The sequence below is a fragment of the Henckelia pumila genome, chromosome 1 (genome assembly GCF_033568475.1).
Source record: "Henckelia pumila isolate YLH828 chromosome 1, ASM3356847v2, whole genome shotgun sequence".
NCBI lineage: Eukaryota > Viridiplantae > Streptophyta > Magnoliopsida > Lamiales > Gesneriaceae > Henckelia > Henckelia pumila.
In genome coordinates, this window is record NC_133120.1 from 40,561,283 (window position 1) to 40,581,374 (window position 20,092).

The 20,092-nt window shown below is 40.1% G+C and overlaps 1 protein-coding gene across 1 annotated transcript; it reads right to left on the reverse strand.

Annotated features, from left to right (window-relative positions):
* Positions 1-10,278: 10,278 nt before the first annotated feature.
* Positions 10,279-12,620, reverse strand: LOC140861469 (uncharacterized). Its single transcript, XM_073264496.1, has 5 exons — positions 12,415-12,620; positions 11,936-12,320; positions 11,206-11,423; positions 10,604-11,067; positions 10,279-10,418 (listed from the first exon to the last, which is right to left on the reverse strand). The coding sequence occupies exons 1-5, from the start codon at positions 12,618-12,620 to the stop codon at positions 10,279-10,281; spliced, it is 1,413 nt and encodes a 470-aa protein (XP_073120597.1).
* Between the last annotated feature and the right edge of the window lie 7,472 nt (positions 12,621-20,092).

The window sequence follows — 20,092 nt, forward strand, 5'->3', positions numbered from 1 at the left end:
GGTCCCCGTGCCCAATCTTTCATGAAGTCTGGATCTACTTCTTCTTCCTCTGGCTCTGCTGGTGTTGTCCGTTTCGGTAAGAAGGACAATTGTGATCATTGTGGGAAGAACCATCCATCCGACAAGTGCCGTAGAGCTTCTGGAGCTTGTTTCCGTTGTGGAGAGACTGGTCATATCCGGAGGGATTGTCCACTATCTGGGGGAGGCAGTTTTGGTTCTAGCTCAGGATCTAGTTCTCAGGCCACCGTTCAGCGGAGGTCGCAGGGACAGCCTGCTGGGAGTTCTCATTTGAGGCCACGAGCTTTTGGCCAGGTGTTTGCCCTGAGACATGATCAGGCAGTGGAGGAGAATGAGAAATTCATCGCAGGTACAATTCTGCTTTATGGTATACCTGCTCTTGTACTTATTGACACTGGTGCATCTCATTCCTTCATTTCTGCACGTTTTGTTAAGAGGCATAAGTTACCATGCATTGAACTAGACGTAGTGATGTCTATTTCTACTCCGACGGGCCAATCTGCTTTGGCTAAGCGTCTAGTGATGGGTTGCCCTTTAGAGTTCGAAGGGAACATTCTGTTAGCGAATCTCATGGTCCTGGCGATGGACGACTTTGATTGCATTCTGGGAATAGATATGTTGACTACCTATCGAGCTTCAGTGGACTGCTATTTGAGATTAGTACGCTTTCATCCGAAAGGGAGTGAGAGCTGGTTTTTCTATGGTGAGGGAGCGCGACCCCCGATGCCTTTGGTATCAGCTTTGAGAGCCTGTCGAGCTCTAGAGTCTGGCGGGGAAGGCTACCTTATCTATGCAGTTGATTTGTCCACTGAGAGTATTGGGATAGAGAGCATTCCTGTTGTGGATGAATTCCCAGATGTATTTCCTGATGAGATTCCGGGTTTTCCTCCTGCTAGGGAAGTCGAGTTTGGCATAGAGTTGATGCCGGGTACTTCACCTATTTCTCGAGCACCGTATCGTCTGGCTCCGTCAGAGATGCGTGAATTGAAGAATCAACTACATGATCTTTTGCACAAGGGGTACATTCATCCTAGTGTATCTCCTTGGGGAGCTCCTGTTCTTTTTGTAAAGAAGAAGGATGGGTCGATGCGGCTGTGCATTGACTATCAGCAGCTAAATCGAGTCACTGTGAAGAACAAGTATCTGTTGCCTCGTATTGATGACTTGTTTGATCAGCTGCAGGGCACGTCAGTTCACTCCAAGATTGACTTGAGATCTGGGTATCATCAGTTGAGAGTCCGTGATCAGGACGTAGCCAAGAATGCATTCCGTACTCGCTATGGGCATTACGAGTTCCTAGTGATGCCATTTGGTTTGACTAATGCGCCGGCTATGTTCATGGATCTGATGAACCGTGTCTTCAGGGAGTATTTGGACAAGTTTGTCGTGGTCTTCATTGACAACATCTTGGTGTATTCGCGTAATACGGAAGAGCATATTTCTCACTTGCGGTTGGTACTACAGACTCTTCGAGATGAGCAGTTGTACGCCAAGCTGAGCAAGTGTGAGTTCTGGATGGATCGAGTGGTATTTCTTGGCCATATCATATCTAGGGAGGGGATTTCTGTTGATCCAAGCAAGATTGAGGCGGTGCTTAATTGGTCGCGTCCGACGACAGTTGCTGAGATCCGTAGTTTTCTGGGTCTAGCAGGTTATTATCGTCGCTTCATTCTGAACTTCTCTCAGTTAGCTCGACCTTTGACGCAGCTTACCCGCAAGGGTGTGGATTTCGAGTGGTCCTCCGAGTGTGAGGAGAATTTCTGTGAGCTTCGACGACGGTTGACTTCTGCGCCGGTGTTGGCATTATCTTCAGGATCTGGAGGATATGTGGTGTACACTGATGCTTCTCTTCAAGGGTTAGGTTGTGTCCTGACTCAGAATGGGCATGTGATCGCATACGCTTCTAGACAGTTGAAGCTTCACGAGGACAACTACCCAGTCCATGATTTGGAGTTAGCAGCCATTGTGTTCGCTTTGAAGATCTGGCGTCATTATCTGTATGGCAAGAAATTTGAGATCTTTACCGACCATAAGAGTCTCAAGTATTTTTTCACTCAGGCGGAGTTGAACATGAGGTAGAGACGTTGGATGGACTTGCTTAAGGTCTATTATTGCGAGATTAAGTACCATCTGGAAGCTGCTAATCTCACTGTTGATGCTTTGAGTCACAAGGTGCGACTATCCGCACTTCAAACTTGTTCGATGTCTAGTGCGATCAGTGACTGTTGTACTTCAGGTTATACCATCAAGCATAAGAAAGGTATGCAGAGTATCCAGATGTTTGCGATATTATCTGAGCCAACTTTGTATTCGCGGATTCGAGATGCTCAGATGTCTGATTCGAAGACCCAGCATTTAGCTCATCTAGCTAACGAGGGTAGCTCGTCTGGATTTCATTATCAGTCAGATGGCTTTCTGTGTTTGTCTGGTAGGCTTGTGATTCCGCAGGATGAAGAGTTGCAAGAGGAGATTTTGTCTCAGGCACATCGCACTAAGTTGAGTATTCATCCTGGGAGAAACAAGATGTACAAGGATCTATGTACTCGTTTCTGGTGGAAGGGAATGAAACGCAGTGTTTATCTGTTTGTTTCGAGATGTTTGGTGTGTCAACAGGTCAAGGCAGAGCACCGACGACCTGGAGGATTGTTTCACAGTCTGCCTATTCCTGAATGGAAATGGGAGTTTATCATAATGGACTTTGTGACTCATTTGCCGTTATCCCCGAGGAACTGTGATGCTATCTGGGTTGTGGTGGACCGACTCACCAATTCAGCGCATTTCATTGCCTATAGGTGGGAGTACAATGTGGATCGTATGGCTCGGTTGTAATTTCAGGAGATTGTTCGACTTCATGGAGTGCCTGTGAGCATTGTCAGTGATCATGACCCCAGGTTCACTTCTAGATTCTGAGGGAGTGTTCATCGTGCGATGGGTACTACTCTCAGTTTGAGTACTGCCTATCATCCGGAGACTGATGGTCAGTCAGAGTACACTATCCGTACTTTGGAGGATATGCTTAGAGCGTGCGTCATGGATTTTGGTTCAGCCTGGCAGGATCATTTGCCATTGATCGAGTTCGCGTATAACAACAGCTATCATACTAGTATTGGGATGGCACCTTTTGAGGCGTTGTACGGGCGACGTTGTCGTACTCCACTCTTCTGGGAAGAAGTGGGGGAGAGACAGGCTGAGGGACCAGAGTTTATCCAGCAGGCAATAGACATTGTTGATCAGATCAAGAAACGGATTAAGACTGCATAGGATCGTCAGGCCAGCTATGCTAATACCAAGAATAGGCCTTTACAGTTCGATGTCGGGGAGAAAGTGTTTCTGAGAGTGTCACCTTTCCGTAAGATTCTCAGATTTGGCCTTAAGGGCAAGTTGTCTCCCAGATTTATCAGTCCGTTTGAGATCTTGGAGAGCTTCGGCGATTTGGCTTATCGACTAGCTTTGCCACCACATCTATCCAGTATTCATGATGTGTTCCACGTATTTCTATTGCGACGGTATGTGGAGGATGAATCTCATATTCTGCAGCGGTCTGAGGTTCAGGTGAACAAGGATTTGACCTATGTTGAGAAACCTATTCATATCCTGGATTATAAGGATAAGGTTTTGCGGAAAAAAGTCATTCCTTTGGTTTTAGTTCAGTGGCAGCGCCGAGGCACTGAGGAAGCTACTTGGGAGCTTGAAGACAGGATGCGTGAAGACCATCCTGAGTTGTTTTGATTTCATTCTTTTAGTTTTTTTCAGTTGAAAAATCTGTAAACGTTTGATTTGAATAAAGAATGTTTCTGATTTCTGTTTTACATTCAGTACTTAAGATCTGTTTTCGAGGATGAAACATCTTAAGTGGGGGAGAATGTAGTAGCCCGTACCCGAAATTAGTGATTAAGGGTTAATCAATTCATTAATCCTACTAATTAAGAGTAAACATGATTAAGGGAACTCTTAATGGGTTAACGGAGTCCGGAATTGGATTCAGAACACTTGAAAATGGTTTGAGGGTCATCGAGTTCGGAGGCTCCGAAGTCAAGGTTCGGACGGTCCGAAGTCAGGGTTCGGACGATCCGAAGACTGGTTTGGACGCTCCGAACGTCCTGTCGATAGTCGTCATGGATGATGTCATCATGCTGACGTAAGCAATGACGTAATATCGGGTTCGGACGACCCGAAGCTCAGTTCGGAGGACCCGAACGTGTTCGGACGACCCGAAGTCTAGTTCGGACGATCCGAACTCCGTCTATAAATAGGAGGGCCGAGATTCAGATTTATACGCACCAATCACCTCTTCTCTCTCGATTCCTTAGCCTTCTAACTCCAATCTAGAGAATTCCAGGCATCCCATCGGGAATCCGGTAGTGGCATAGCAATCCAGGCGTCGTAGCGGAGCTGTGACCTAGTTTTGAGGCACTCGACAGCAAAGGGCTAACGACGGACGAAGGTATAGCTTTTGCTTCCTAAAAATATTTAGGAGTATGCTTTAGCTTAGTTAAGGATTTTAGAGCGCTATAATGATAGTAGTATCATTTGGCAGTGTAGAGCAGATTATAGGCGTGGATCTGGGGCTGATAGCACTTGCCTAGTATTTGAGGTATGAAAGTAATGTTCGAGATATCATGACTGAGTATGCATGTATTATGTGACTGCATGATTTATATGTCATTGATTTATGCTGCATTCATTTGCATACTGAGCTATCTCCTTCGAGATGTCTGTTAGTAGGGTTTTTCCCTATCCTGTTAGTGGTTGGACTTCCATCGATTTGGGTCCGGCATATCCACTGGTATTATGGTATGGGAGCCACCTCCTGAAGCGACGGCACAGCGTGCTACATAGCAGGGCCCGGTCTGTCTCTGTTATCTGATCCTTGACCTCGAGTTTATAGGGAGTTCACTTTGCATGCATGCATACTCATACTCTCGTACTGAGCGTTTTATGCTCACGTCTCGTACTCTGTGTTTCTGGACACCCTATTTCATGGGGCATGTTTGCGATTGGACGAGGCGGGTAGATCAAAGAGGGGCTAGGCAGTGGTTGGCCAGCTGGAGCTTCGTCTAGGTTTTATTTCTGTTGTTTTGGGTTGATACAGCTATTCGATTTGGTTGTATAATATTTGGATAAATTACAGATTCCTTTCCTTTGGATTGTATTTATTTATGGTTTCTGCCAGTTTATTCAGATATTTGTTTTATTAAGTTAATTGCATGCCTAAGTTCTGTTTAGTAGGTGATCCGAGTAAGGGTCACTACATTTTCGATGAACATGAGTGAGGCATCCTATATTCTTGGAATACAGATCTATAGAGATAGGTCTAAGAGAATGATAGGACTCACTCAAGCAACCTACATCGATACTATATTGAAGAGATTCTCTATGGATGAGTCCAAGATAGGACATCTACCTATGTGTCATGGGGTTTCTCTATCCAAGTCTATGTCTCCCAAGAATGACGAAGAGATAGAGAAAATGACACACGTACCATATGCGTCAGCTATAGGTAGTATCATGTATGGGATGATATCTACCGGGCCTGATGTAGCATATGCTCTGAGTGTCACGAGCAGATATCAGGCTAACCCCGGACAAATGCATTGGAAAGCTGTGAAGGATATTCTTTAGTACTTGAGAAGGACTAAGAATATATTCATAGTTTATGGGGGAGGAGAATTGAAATTGGAAGGCTATACCGACACTAGCTTCCAAAACGATGTGGGTGACTCGAAATCAACCTCTGGATTTGTATTCATGCTCAATGGCGGTGCTGTATCTTGGAAGTGTTCCAAGCAGGACACCACAATGGATTCCACCGCTGAGGCAGAATACATTGTAGCATCAGCTGCTGCTAAAGATGCCGTTTGGATGAAGAATTTCGTCCAAGAGTTGGGTGTCATTCCTGAAGCTGTTGGTCCAGTCCCGGTTTACTGTGACAACACTGGTGCCATTACTAAGGCAAAGGAACCAAGATCTCATCAAATATCCAAACATACTGAGGAAATACCACATCATCCGGGAGATCATGGAAAGTGGAGACATCACTGTCCAGAGAGTGGCCTCTGCAGACAATATCGCTGATCCACTTACTAATCCCTTGCCAGGACCCTTGTTTTACAAACATCATGAAGCAATGGGACTACGTAGTATGACTAGTTGGCTTTAGGGAAAGTGGGAGATTGAAAGAGTGGGTGCCCTGCTAAGCCAACTTATGGCTGAGGGCTTTGATGACTTTTATTGTAAACAATCTTTGTTAAATATAATTAACACTCTTTATTGACATTTACTTTATCTTTTCTCATATTTCTATGTTGTGACATACTATACGAAGTTTAGATAAAGACCTTGAATATACTAGAGTGCGTGTAAGATGTGATAGTGGATATGGATGACTATCATGAAACACATCTTATAATCACTGTATATTCCAAATTGTTTCTAGTCAATTGAGCCGTCTATAATGAGGATAAAGATCGCTCAAGATTGAGAATAGCATTTTCGATGCTGATTAACACGTTTCATTGGTATGGAACATGGAGATGTTAAAAGCATGCAAATGGATATTCATTGGATGGATGATCGAATTACCCTATTCGGACTTTCCAAGTGGTTCTCACTTGTCGAGTGGATGAGTCCGTGGTTTTGGTTGTACGCCATTAGTCCTTACTACTTGAAACATCATGGAGACTCTATATGCTAGTACTGTACTTTGACTCGTTTACCGGCTCCATGAGGTTCATCATGTGTCAAGATTGGGTACAGTTACGAAACATATAGGAGACAATGTTTTGTTGTCAAGAATTCACCACACGCTTGCAGGCGTGGATATCCTATGCGATCTGAGGAGATATTAGTGTGACAAATCTCTGGCCAGAGTACATGATGTGTTTTAGGTTACATGGTTTCCTTGTTGCACATGCGATGTCACTATTTGATCTTCAAGATGTATTGCATAGTTATCGAATCTCGAACGACTCTCGATATACCAATGATTGTTGATTTGATTGAGATATATGGATGAAGGGACCGTACTGTACGCTAACCGAAACCCACTGATTCTTGCAGGCACTATCAGTGATACCTAGGGAATCATGGGGCGATGTTGCTAGGCGCTCATACCATGATTCGATGGGATAGTCGAAAAATGTTATTTCGAGTGACAAGGAGATGCTATTTTTGGAAACCACTTAATTCGGATTCAGAAAATTTATCTTGACTTTAATGTATGCAGAAAAGGTTTCTGTACACATTGGTGAAATTGACTTATCAATTGGAGTCACGATGAATTTTATATTAATTTCTGAACATATGGGCTTTGCTTGTCAAACTTGAACTTATGACTAACGGGCCCTAAGCTGTTAGCAGCCCATGTTATAAATAAGTTCTTTCAGTACAGAAATTACACACAACACTTCATAATTTTCCAAAACCTAGAGAGCTCATCTCTAGGGTTCGCCAAAAATCACCTCTCCCATTCTCGAAAATTCCAGGCTGCAATTATCGAAATTGCAGTCTGGTTTAATGGATAAAATCTATTAATCTCTTCGTATAAACTTCTGATAGAATTTTAGTGCAGTCTATCAGAGGGATTGGGATTCTCTTCGTGGACTTGATTCAGGAGTTGATCGAGGCATCGGTTCCTGGGATATACAAGAAGAGCAGATTTATCTGTTGGTGTCCATAACCTCAAGCCGAGGCTTGAGAGGTAAAATTTAACTTTGTTTTATTTTACGCAATAATTTTAATCGTACGGATTTGATACCCAATGATCTGGAATCGTTCTAGATCTAAATTTTTTTTTAAAACTTTCGTTGCTTTGGGCATCAGATTTGACAAATCCGAGACCGTGTTCCAACAATAGATTCCTTAAGTGCTAAGGGAAAGGGGATACGGGTTTATACTCAGAGAGATGAGGGAACTTACCTTTTTGCGCTTCTCCTTGAGTTGCTTTTTTATCATCCATCTTCAGCTCTTCACTTTGTTCCTTCTTGGATGAAACATCTACTACCTTCTCCTTGACATTTAACTCCTTCCCATTACTGAGAGTGATCGCACTAGCATTCTCCCTTGGGTTAGGGACCGTTTGAGATGGTAGAGTGTTGGAATGTTGAGCTTCCAGCTTGTTGATTGCAGTGGCGAGCTGTCCCATCTGGGTATTCAGGTTTTGGATACTTGCTCGAGTTTCCTGTTGGGAATTCAGAGTATTAGTTGCAAGATCCTTAACAATATTTTCAACAAACTCACCTGGAGCTGGATTTTGAGGACGCTGCTTTTGTGGACGATATGGTGGCCTGTAAGTTTGATTATGCGATTGTGCCTGAGGTCCATGTTGATTCACCGACGGGTTTCCGTATCTATGACTTGGATGATCCTTCCAACCTGGATTATAAGTGTTGGAGTATGGATCATACTTCCGCTGTGGTGGCCCAAGAAATCCTCCAGTGGCATTCACTTTTTCGACCGATTCCTCTTGAAGTGCGGGACACATATCAGTCACATGTCCTACTGCAACGCAAATTCCACTTATCTTTGCAGTCTGTACATTTCCTACAGCCATTTGACGCACAAGAGATGTCAGTTCAATCAATTTTTGCTCAAGATAAGACACATTTACCTCATTATTCTTTTTGGGTGCATGATCACTTCTGTTGGTGCCAAATTGCTGAGAATTGGCAGTCATATTCTCGATTAAGTTCCTTGCCTCTCGTGGAGTTTTGTCCAAAAAAACTCCTCCACTGGCTGCACCTACCATGCTCATGTCATGAGGTAACAAACCTTCATAGCAATATTGAATTAAAAGGTTCTCACTTATCTAATGTTGAGGACAGCTAGCACAAAGCTTTTTGAATCGCTCCCAGTATTCATGAAGTAAATCCCCCGTATATTGCTTGATGCCGTAAATTTTCTTCCTGATATCGCTGCTCTAGAAGCAGGGAAATATTTCTCCAGAAAGATTCTCTTCATTTCAGTCCAGGTTGTGATGGATCCAAGAGGTAAATAGTACAACCAATCCTTGGCAGCATTCTTCAAAGAAAAAGGAAAGGCTCTTAGTTGGATTTTCTCCTTTGTTACTCCATGTGGTTTCATACTCGTTCATACCACATAGAATTCCAGCAAGTGCTTGTGAGGATCCTCACCTGGGAGACCATGAAAAGAAGGCAATAAGTGAATTAGTTCGGATTTTAACTCAAACATAGCATTATCTTCTAGAGTAGTAAAAGTAATGCATAAAGGCTGATGGTTGAGATCAGGAGTGCCAAGTTGTCTGAGGCTAAGATTTGCGTTGGCAGTCATCTCTTCCTCAGGATTTTCAGTTTGATGTTCGTCCTCTTCTAATCTCCTTCGAACTTCTCTTTGTCGTCGGTGAAAAGTTCTATCAATCTCAGAATCGTAAGGAAATTCTTCTTCAGAAGATTCTCCTGCGGACATGAACGACCAGAGAAGTACTAGACGAAAAGAAAAGAAACAAAATAAGATAAAACAATACTCCTAGGCATGCCATGCAATCTAACAATCTCATTAAAGAACAAATCTGCAACATGAGAAGCATCGTCTGATTTTTTACAAGCAATAAAATGTAACATTTTAGAAAATCTATCTACCACAACATAAATAGAATCCCTCCCCTTCTTAGACCTCGGTAACCCAAGAAAACAATCCATAGAAATGTCCACCCAAGGTTCACTAGGTACTGGAAGTGGGGTATACCGTATACAAATCATGCAGTTGTGACCTAGACTTTGCCCTCTTACATGTCTCACACCGCTCACAAACTTTCTCTACATCATGCTTCATTTGTGGCCAATAAAAATGCTCATGCAAAACTTGATATTTTTTATCCACACAAAAATGACCCATTAAACCACCATCATGTGATTCCCTAACAAGAAACTCCCTAATTGAAGTTCTAGGAATACAAAATCTATTTTCCTTATACACATAGCCATCATGCAAATAAAATTTCCCTTGAGGACTATGCATACATGACTTATACACTTCACCAAATTCACTATCACTAGCATACAATTCTTTCACATGCTCAAAATCCAAAAAATTAGCATCTAAAGTAGTTAAGAGAACGTACATTTGTGACAACGCATCCGCTACCACGTTTTCCTTGTCTTGCTTGTACTTGATGTCGTAAGGAAGAGTTTCCAAAAATGCTACCCACTTTGCATGTATCTTTTTCAACTTTTGTTGTCCTTTGAGATGTTTCAATGATTCATGATCCCTATGAATCATGATCTCCTTTGGCCTCAAATAATGCTACCATGTCTCGAGCACTCGCACTAAAGCATAAAACTCTTTATCATACGTTGGATAATTCAACGCTGCCCCATTCAACTTTTCACTGAAATATGCCACTAGCTTCCCTCCTTTCATCAACACTCCTCCATTTCTTACACCTTAAGCATCACATTCAATTTCAAAGGTGTTTGAAAAATCAGGCAAAACCAATAAAGGAGCATTAGTTAATTTTTTCTTGATTAAATTGAAAGACTTCTCATGTTCATCTCCCCAATGAAACGGGACATTTTTCTTTATCACTGCAGTCATAGATGCTTCCAACGTGCTAAAGTCTTTCACAAACCTCCTGTAGAATCCTGCAAGCCCATGAAACTTCGAAATTGTCCAATAGACGTAGGAGTCGGCCAATCTCTAATGGCACTCACCTTTTCTTCATCAAATCTTACACCTTGTGCACTCCCAACAAACCCAAAAAACACGAGTTCTTTTGTACAAAACACACACTTTTTCAGATTAGCATATAAATGTTCAACTTTCAAAGTGATTAGTACAAACCTCAAATGTTCCACATGATCAAGTAAGTTCTTGCTATACAACAAAATGTCATTAAAGTAGACAACCACGAATTTCCTAATATATGCACGCAAAACATGATTCATTAGACGCATAAAAGTACTAGTTGCATTAGTCAAACCAAAAGTCATAACCATCCATTCATACAACCCATACTTCATTTTGAACGCAGTTTTCCACTCATCTCCATCTCTTATACTAATTTGATGATAACCACTCTTAAGATCAATCTTGCTAAAATTTCTAGAGCCATGCAAATCATCTAAAATATAATCTAGTCTAGGAATGGGATGCCTATACTTGATACTAATGTTATTTATAGCCCTACAATCCACACACATGCGTCAAGATCCATATTTCTTAGGGACTAACAATACAAGCACCGCACATGGTGACATCGACTTATGCACAAAACCTTTATCTAGAAGTTCGCTTACCTGTTTTTGCAGTTCCTTTGTCTCCTCTGGATTGCTCCTATAAGCTGGACGGTTCGGCAACGCACTCCCGGGTACGAAGTCTATTTGATGCTCAATCTCTCTCAAAGGTTGTAACCCTTGAGGTAACTCTTGTGGAAACAACTCCTTGAACTCCTGCAAAAGAGATGTAACAACGCTCGGAAGATATCTGGTTATATCACTTGTGTTTAGGTGAAACTCCTTATAAAATATCAACACAAGTGGAATATGAGAATGCAAAACATCTCTTAACTCACTCGTTTGGGCTATGTACATATTTTTTTCAACCTCTTTTATTTCACCATTATTTTCTTCTTTTTTTGTCTCACTTTTCTTTTCTAAGACCATCTCACTTTTTTATCACTCTTTTTTCGGCCTCATCTTTCTTTTTCTTTTTCTTTGATCCTCCAACACTTAATTTGGAGACACGGGTAATAATACAATGGACTCTTTTTTCATAGTAAAAGAATGCTTATTTTTAAACCCATCATGTATTACCCTCCTATCAAAATGTTACGGTCTACCCAACAAGATATAACAAGAATGCATAGGTACCACATCACACTACCTCATCAACATACTTAACAATAGAAAATGGAACCGCTAATTGTTTGGTAACCTTCACCTCTGCACAGTCATTAAACTACTGCAAACGATATGGTTGAGGATTCTTTAAAGTAGGCAACCCCAATTTTCTCCACCAACTCACAACTAGCTACATTTGTACAACTCCCACCATCAATAATGAGACTGCACATTTTGCCATTCACAAAACAACGAGTTTGAAAAATATTTTCTTGCTGACTCTCTTCCTCCTCCTTAGGTTGGGCATTTAAAAATCTCCTAGTCACCAACAGTTCACCAATCACCGCACCAGATCCTTCATCATCGGGATCCTTCAAGGTAGCCATATCATCATAATTTTCAATATCCTGTTCTGTCTCTCTCTCAGATTCAATATCACCACAAGCATTAATAATCATTAAATTTTTATTTGGGCATTGGCTACCAATGTGACCAAGACCTTGACATCTAAAACACTTGATATCTATAGTACGATTAGAAGAAGTTTTCAAATTTACCTTGCTTTGGCGCCTCTGGTTTGGTGTCACATTTTGGTTAGGACACCGGTTTGATATCCTCCCGTTTTGCAACATTTGGACGCCAAGAAGTCGACGACCCTCCACCGGATGTAACTCGACCAGCTCCCCGCCGCTTGAGCTGTTGCTCCACTTTCATGTCCATTTGTACCATCTCATCCAGATCAAAGCAATGACGAAGCTCCTCTTGATCTTGGATCTCCCTATTCAACCCACACAAGAAACGTGCCATTGTAGCCTCACTGTGCTCCTCAATATTAGTCCGGATCATTGTGGTATCCAACTATTTGAAGTAATCCTCCACACTCCTAGACCCTTGCTTCAAAGTCTGCAGTTGCCTAAACATCTCACGATAATAGTGAGCAGACACAAATCGCTTCCTCATGACTTGCTTCATTTCATCCTATGTCTCAATAGGTTTTTCACCACTTCGCCTCCTAGTGGTACTAAGTTGATCCCACCAGATTAATGTGTAATCCACAAATTCCACCACTGCCAACTTCACTTTCTTAAGATCAGAATAGCGATGACAGTCAAACACAAACTCTACCTGTGTTTCTCACACTAAATATGCCTCAAGATCAGACTTCCCATTAAACAACGGAATTCTCATTTTGATACTGCTAATATTCCCATCTTCTCTACCCCCTTCAGTATGTCTTCCTCGCACCGCCTCCCGCCTATTTCTACCAACCCCACGCTCTTGTCTCTCCCTTTCCCAATCATCATCATGACTCTCATCACCCTCACCATCAAAATCATCCATCCGATGTTTATTTTTACTCTCTACCACACTACTACTTCCCTCCTCCAACTTAATCATTCGTTCATGTAGTAGCTCCAACTCCGACCTCATCATCCTAGTCATATGACCCAACAACGCCTTCATTTGAACTTTGGAAATTCCTTGGCTCGAATTATCCCCTACTTATTTATTAGGGTTCGTTGTAACTGCAAGAATAGGTTATTAATAAAATATCCTCAAACAAATTCTCAAAAGTCACTCCAAACGAATCACTCAACACTCCTTTTTTTCAATCAAAATATGTGGTAGGCTTTGCTTTGTGGAATAGATCAAACTCTCAAGTTAAAAACTTGTAGACGGCGGAACATTGAATTCACGAAAGATCGAACAGTCACAAGTGAACAAAATTCTATGGATAATCGATTAACTGGTACCCAAGGATGAATTAAGATACAAGACTGGAAAAATTTCCACAAGTTATTGCTTCCTTATAAATTTTTTTAATCAAAATTTTCGGCCTTTTATTTTTTTTTTAATTTTTTTGACCGATGGAATTTCCTCTTTTATTAAAATTTTCAAATATAATAACTTGTAGCACAAGACATGAAACTTGCGCAACAAGATAGAAAATAACAAAGACTAGATGAAGAATAGATTTTAGATGAAGAACGAAAAACGAAGATGAAGAACAAAGAACAGATAAGAAAACTGTTATCTGATACTAAATTATATGAATCTAGTTGATTAATGAAAAGCAAACACGAAAATAATCCAATTCGTGCCCTCGGATCAATTAAAACAAGACTCAATTGATGTTTACGATCTTTTTAAGACAAGTGTAAACTTTCGAAAAAATTAACAAAAGATAAAATTAAATTTTCACCTTTAATCGTTAAACGATTAACAACAAAAATTACGAAACAATCGAATTCAAGGAGACCTTCAGATAACTTGTATCTGAAAATCTTCAATGAATATCAATTGATAAACGCCAAAAAGTTTAGAACTTTGATAAGTTTGATTTTGAACAATGCCAAAACTTCAATAAAATTCATGAGAGAATTTCAAGCAAAAATATGCATAAAACTGAAAAACTGAACTATTATTAATGAAATAAACAATGTATTTATAGTTTACAATCAAAAATAAAAGATATAGCAAAAACTATTGCCTAAAGATATCAAAGATATCAACTAGAAAGTTTCCTAGAAGGTCTAAAACACTTACAATAGGCAAAAATATCAACAATAATACTTAAACCACGCACACACACAAACACGCCGAAGTGTTTGTTTTTCTCGAAAAATCAAGCTCGCTCGAGTGGTAGGAATTGTCCACTCGAGCGAAAAAACACTCTGCCCAAAAAATTAATTTGGTCTCGCTCAAGCGGTACAAATTGGTCGCTCGGGCGAGAAACTTTCTGGCCCAAACTTTCATACTTTGCTCGCTCGAGTGGGATATTTGACTGCTCAGGCGAGAAGTGTTCTGTCTGAATTTTTAATTATTCCTTCCCATCTCTTTTTAACTCTTCAATGACGCATAGACTTCCTCTATAATGATCTTCAACTGTTCCAACACCCACTTGGTAACTTAGCATCAACTTTTGAAGTGCATCCTTTAACTTTTTAGCTCGACTCCTCGTCACTGGTCCTATTGGAAACTCCAACGGATCTCGAGCCTTCCCCACAACACAATCCGCATGCGAGCTGTCCACAATATCATCACATACCATAAACCTTGGAGATATCCGGATCTAAAACCATGGCATCCATCCACAAATATAACAGGGCTGAGCGACCCCTCTACTAGTAATAACAAAAATAAACGTATAATGCATGAAACATAATATCCCAGACATAATTCATGCAAATACACAAAATGCCACATAAAACATGCAAACATGAAACAAGCATACTCAACCAGGGTATCTCAGATAGTATGTCTGTACCTCAAAGCAACAACCTAGATATACAAGTCCTCTAGTCTAAGCCTATAAGCAGACAATCACTGTATTACTATATATCCTCTAAAAGTCTTAACTATATTAATAGAAACTCACTTAAGCTAAACCGAGTCTAGTAGTATACATGCGTCCGTCGTTAGCCCACTGATGACGATAGCTCCAAAACTTAGACACAACTCTGCTACAAAGCCGACAATGCTCTGTCGCCTCCTGACCCTCAAATAGGATGCCCAAAATACCCTAAATCTAGCTAGAAACAAAAGAGAGGAAAGGAAATAGTGCAAATGAAATGGCAGCTCTCGGCCCCTATATATAGGCAGTGATCGGATGGTCCGATCCTTTCCAATCAACCCCCTCTGAACATATGTCCTGACAACTGCTGACACCTGATCCAATCATCCGATATCCTGGTCGTGTCAAATCAAAGTCCATACCTCTTATCTGAACGTGATTAGATCATCCGATCTTCTTGGACTTCCGAACTCCCAATCTAGCTTCTGAACGATTCGGATTGTCCGATCCCTTAACGTAGCTTAGTTCGGAACGTCCAAACTCCTGAACACTTGAAACTTTCCTGGACCATTTTCGAACGTCCTGAATCCGATTTTCCACTCCTTAACTCATTTAAGAACTTCTTAATCATATTTTAGGAAATGGATTAGTTAAATTAGTAGTTGGGATACTACAGGCTGCCTGCCAATTATTTTTAGAACATATTTTTTTAGTAATCATGTTTTTAAAAAAATTAGATATTAAAATTTTAAAATTAAGAATTTACTGATTTTTAATAATTATTTCCGTAATTATTTTAAAAATGAAATAAATTTTTCATGCTAGGAAAAGGTTATTTTGCGGGTTGAAAAATTCACAATGATACTAATTTGTCTCTATATGTAGTAACCCGTACCTCATTTTACAATATTAAATGATAAAACAAGATTAAGGGATTCTAATCTAATTTAATCAAGTGATTAACCGGATCAGAAATGTGGAATCAGGGCTTCGAAACCTCCGATCGATTCCTAGCATCTGAAGATCGGAAGCAAAGAGAGCGTTCGGACCTTCCAAACAAGTGATCGAAGCTTCCAAAGGTTAGGTCATGTGCACTAGTGGTGTGTCACCAATGTTTGGACACGCAAATTCATGCATGGGATTGGAGCTTTCGATTAGATCAATTCGGAAATGTGGTAGGCATACAGAGATTGGAGCTTCCGATCTTTGTCTATAAATAGGGCACCCTAGAATCAGATTTCATGCTCATTCACACTTCTTTCTTCTCTTTTCTTGAGTTCTTTTGGGCGTTTCCTACTATTTGATCTAGGGTCGGGAAGTAGCGAGGCACTACCGGAGGAGCTGCAGAACGATGCTCAGAAGTTTGGGTCTTCAACAGTAAAGGGCTGACGATGGATGCATGTATAGTTCGAGATCCCTATTAGCAATAGAGATTATCTATTGGCTTAGTTAAGGATTTTAGACCAGTTTTAGTGATATGATAATTGTTGTCTTGTAGGCTTGGACTCTAGACTAGTATTGTAAGTACAGACTGAGATTGCCAGCGAGTATGCATGCTTATATGTTGCATTTTATGTGTCATGATCCATGTTTTACTGCTTTATATATATATTGTTGCATCCTCAAATGCATGTTGAGCTGAATCTCCTTCGAGATAGCCATTTGAGTAGAGTCGCTCAGCCCTACATTCTTGTTCTACTGTTTCACACCGGGAGATGTCATGATTATTAAGACTCACGTTACGGTGATCATTTTTGAGTGTGATGCGATCATGGATGGCTTGCATGCTGATCAAGTGGCTAAGGATCCATTGGTGATACCAAGAGGACTGGTTACGAGAGGCCGAGCTAAAAAGTTCAAGGAAGCACTTCAATCGTTGATGATAAATTTTCAAGAAGGCATTGGAATGCGTGAAGATCACTTTAGGGAATGTTACAATATTATTGAAGTTCAAAGAAGTCAAGAAAGTTGAGAAAATATAAAAACAAACACAAAAATAAGTGACATGGCCCGAGAAGCCCGTGCGCCCGCGCCTTCTCCAACGAGCGCCCGTGCATCCAAGTGAATTTTGAAGTTGTTAGACAGATGCCCATGCGCGCCCGCGCCATATACATCGAGCATCGGCGCCGTCTGAGGAATTTTGAAGATAGGATTTCCGAGAGCCATGTGTGCCCGCGCATCATCCCTGCGCACCCACGCCTTTACGTTTTTCACACAATTCGTTGTGTTTGTGTGTGTGCGAGACTTTTTGGTATTTTGGCATTATTTTTCCTATTTTGAGTCTATTAATTATACTAGGAAACTTTTAGGATATATCTTTGATATTTTTAGATATATTTTGAATTATTTTGCGATATATTTTATTATTTTGTAGTTGTAATATAAATACAAAAAACATTCATTATTAATAACAATTAAAATTTCAGATTATTGATTATTCAATACATAAAATTTTCTCTAGAATTTTGCTTAAGACTTTTATCTTTAATTCAAATCAAACTTACCAAAGTGTAAAAACTTTATAGCGTTTTTCAATCGATTTTCACTTGGGTTGTCAAAGAGAGGTTCATTTAAAGGTCTAATTGAATTATTGATTGTTTTCTATCGTGATTCTTTGTTTCTATTTACGGGTTCAACTAGAGGTGGAGATCCAAATCTGTTACTTGTTTCAAAATTCGGGACAAAATATTTGATTTCTTTTGTTTTTGAATTGAGGGTGCTATTCGCTATAATCGTGCTTGCCTTTCATTCATAAGAATTCATATCAGTTGGTATCAAAGCTTGAGATTACATTGATTCAAGTAAGTCGTCGTATCTTTTTATTTGTTCTTCTTATCTATTTTTCGTACTTCTTAACCGTTCTTCGTTCATCGTTCCTTGTTCTTCGTTCTTCATCTATCTCATATCAAACTTATGTGTCTTTCTTTCAAACTTGTTATCCAAGTCTCGTGTCTTGTGCTACAAGTTATAAATTTAAAAAAAAAATTGGTCAAAAGAGAGAAAAAATAATTAAGGACCGAAAAAGTTTCAAAAAATGAAAATCAAAATAACATGTGGCAAAGTTCTTGTGTCTTGTGAGTTTTGGGTAAAAAGTTATTTCAATATTCATAAAGTCAATTTCTTGTTTTTGTGAAATCAACGTGAGTCAATTGACAAATGTTTACAAGTTTTGAACTTGTGGATTTGATATTCAAAATCATAAAGCAAAAAGCCCTACTCCATAAATTTTGAGTGGAAAGAAAAGAGTGATTGAGTGAATTTTCTTTGGAGTAATTTGTGAGAATTTGTGTGAGATAATTTTATTACTAACCGTTTCTTGCAGGTACAATGAGTTCAAATAAAGAAGGAGAGGATAGTTCTATCCAAGGGTTTTTCAAGACCCAAATAGATGATTTGTCTAAGATGATGAGTGAAGCAATGAGGGCCGAATTGGAGACAGTTCATGAGAGAATAAGTAAAATTGAAGTTGGTTTTAGTGAGGATGATGAGAGTTTTGGTGAGAATTGTGGTAGAAATAGGCGAGATCAAGAGGGTGGAAGAAATAGAAGAGAAGCGAGGCGTGGAAGATACATTGAAGGGGGGTCGGGAGGATGGAAATATTAGTGGGATTAAAATGAAAATTCCTTCATTCCATAGGAAATCTGATCCGGAGGCTTATTTGGAGTGGGATATGAGAGTAGAGTCTGTGTTTGATTGCCACAATTACAATGATTTAAAAAAAATAAAATTGGCGGTAGTTGAGTTTGTGGATTACGCTCTTATTTGGTGGGATCAACTTGTTAACTCTAGGAGGAGGAATCGAGAGAGGCCTATTGAGACGTGGGATTTGATTAAAAAAATCATGAGAAAAATATTTGTGCCTAATTATTATTATCGTGATATGTTCAGGAGATTGAAGAATTTGAAGCAAGGTTCGAGGAGTGTCGAGGACTATTTCAAGGATTTGGAAGTTACTATGATTCGAGATAATATTGAGGAGGATCGTGAGGCAACAGTGGCTCGATTCTTATGCGGTTTGAATAGGGAGATTCAAGACCAAGTTGAACTTCTACATTGTGTAGATCTTTAGGAGATGGTGCAATTGGCCATGAAAGTGGAATAACAACTCAAGAGGAGAGGTAAGGGACGAAATCCTATGATTGGAGGTTCTTCTACTCCTTTGCGTCCAAACCAAATTTCGACACCAAGCAAGAAACACCAAAGCAAGGAGTGCAAGGTAAATCTGAAACTCCTATTAATCGTTCTAGAGATATCAAATGCTTTAGATGTCAAGGTGTTGGTCATATTAATAGTCAGTGTCCTAATAAAAAAATTATGATTTTGAATGCTGGTGGTGAGATTGAGTTGGAGAGTGAGGAGGAAAATTATGATGGTATTCCTATGTTGGAGGATCCTGATGATGAGGGATATGATGCGGTGGTTGGTTAGTTGTTGGTGACTAGAAGAGTGTTAAATGTGCAGCAAAAGGAGGAGGAAGAAAATCAAAGGGAAAATTTATTCCATACTGGATGCTTTGTGAATAATAAAGTGTGTAGTGTTATTATTGATGCTGGTAGTTGCACTAATGTAGCGAGTTATGAGCTTGTGGAGAAGTTGAGTTTGCCTACTATAAAGCATCTTCAACCATATAAATTGCAATGTCTTAATGATAGTTCGGAGGTGAGAGCGCATAAGCGATTGGTGGTACCGTTTTCCATTGGTAAGTACGTAGATGAAGTATTGTGTGATGTGGTGCCTATGCAAGTTTGTCATATCTTGTTGGGTAGGCCGTGGCAATTTGATAGGAGGGCGATTCATGATGGTTTTAAAAATCATTATTATTTTATCTTAAAAAAGGAGCCTATTGTATTGTTACATATGACTCCAAAGAAAGTGTTGGAGGACCATTTGAAAAAAAAAAGAGAGAAGAGGCCGAAAAAAGAGCGAACAAAAAATTGAGGTGGCCTTAGAAAAAAGAATGAAAGGGAAAAATTTGAAGAAAATG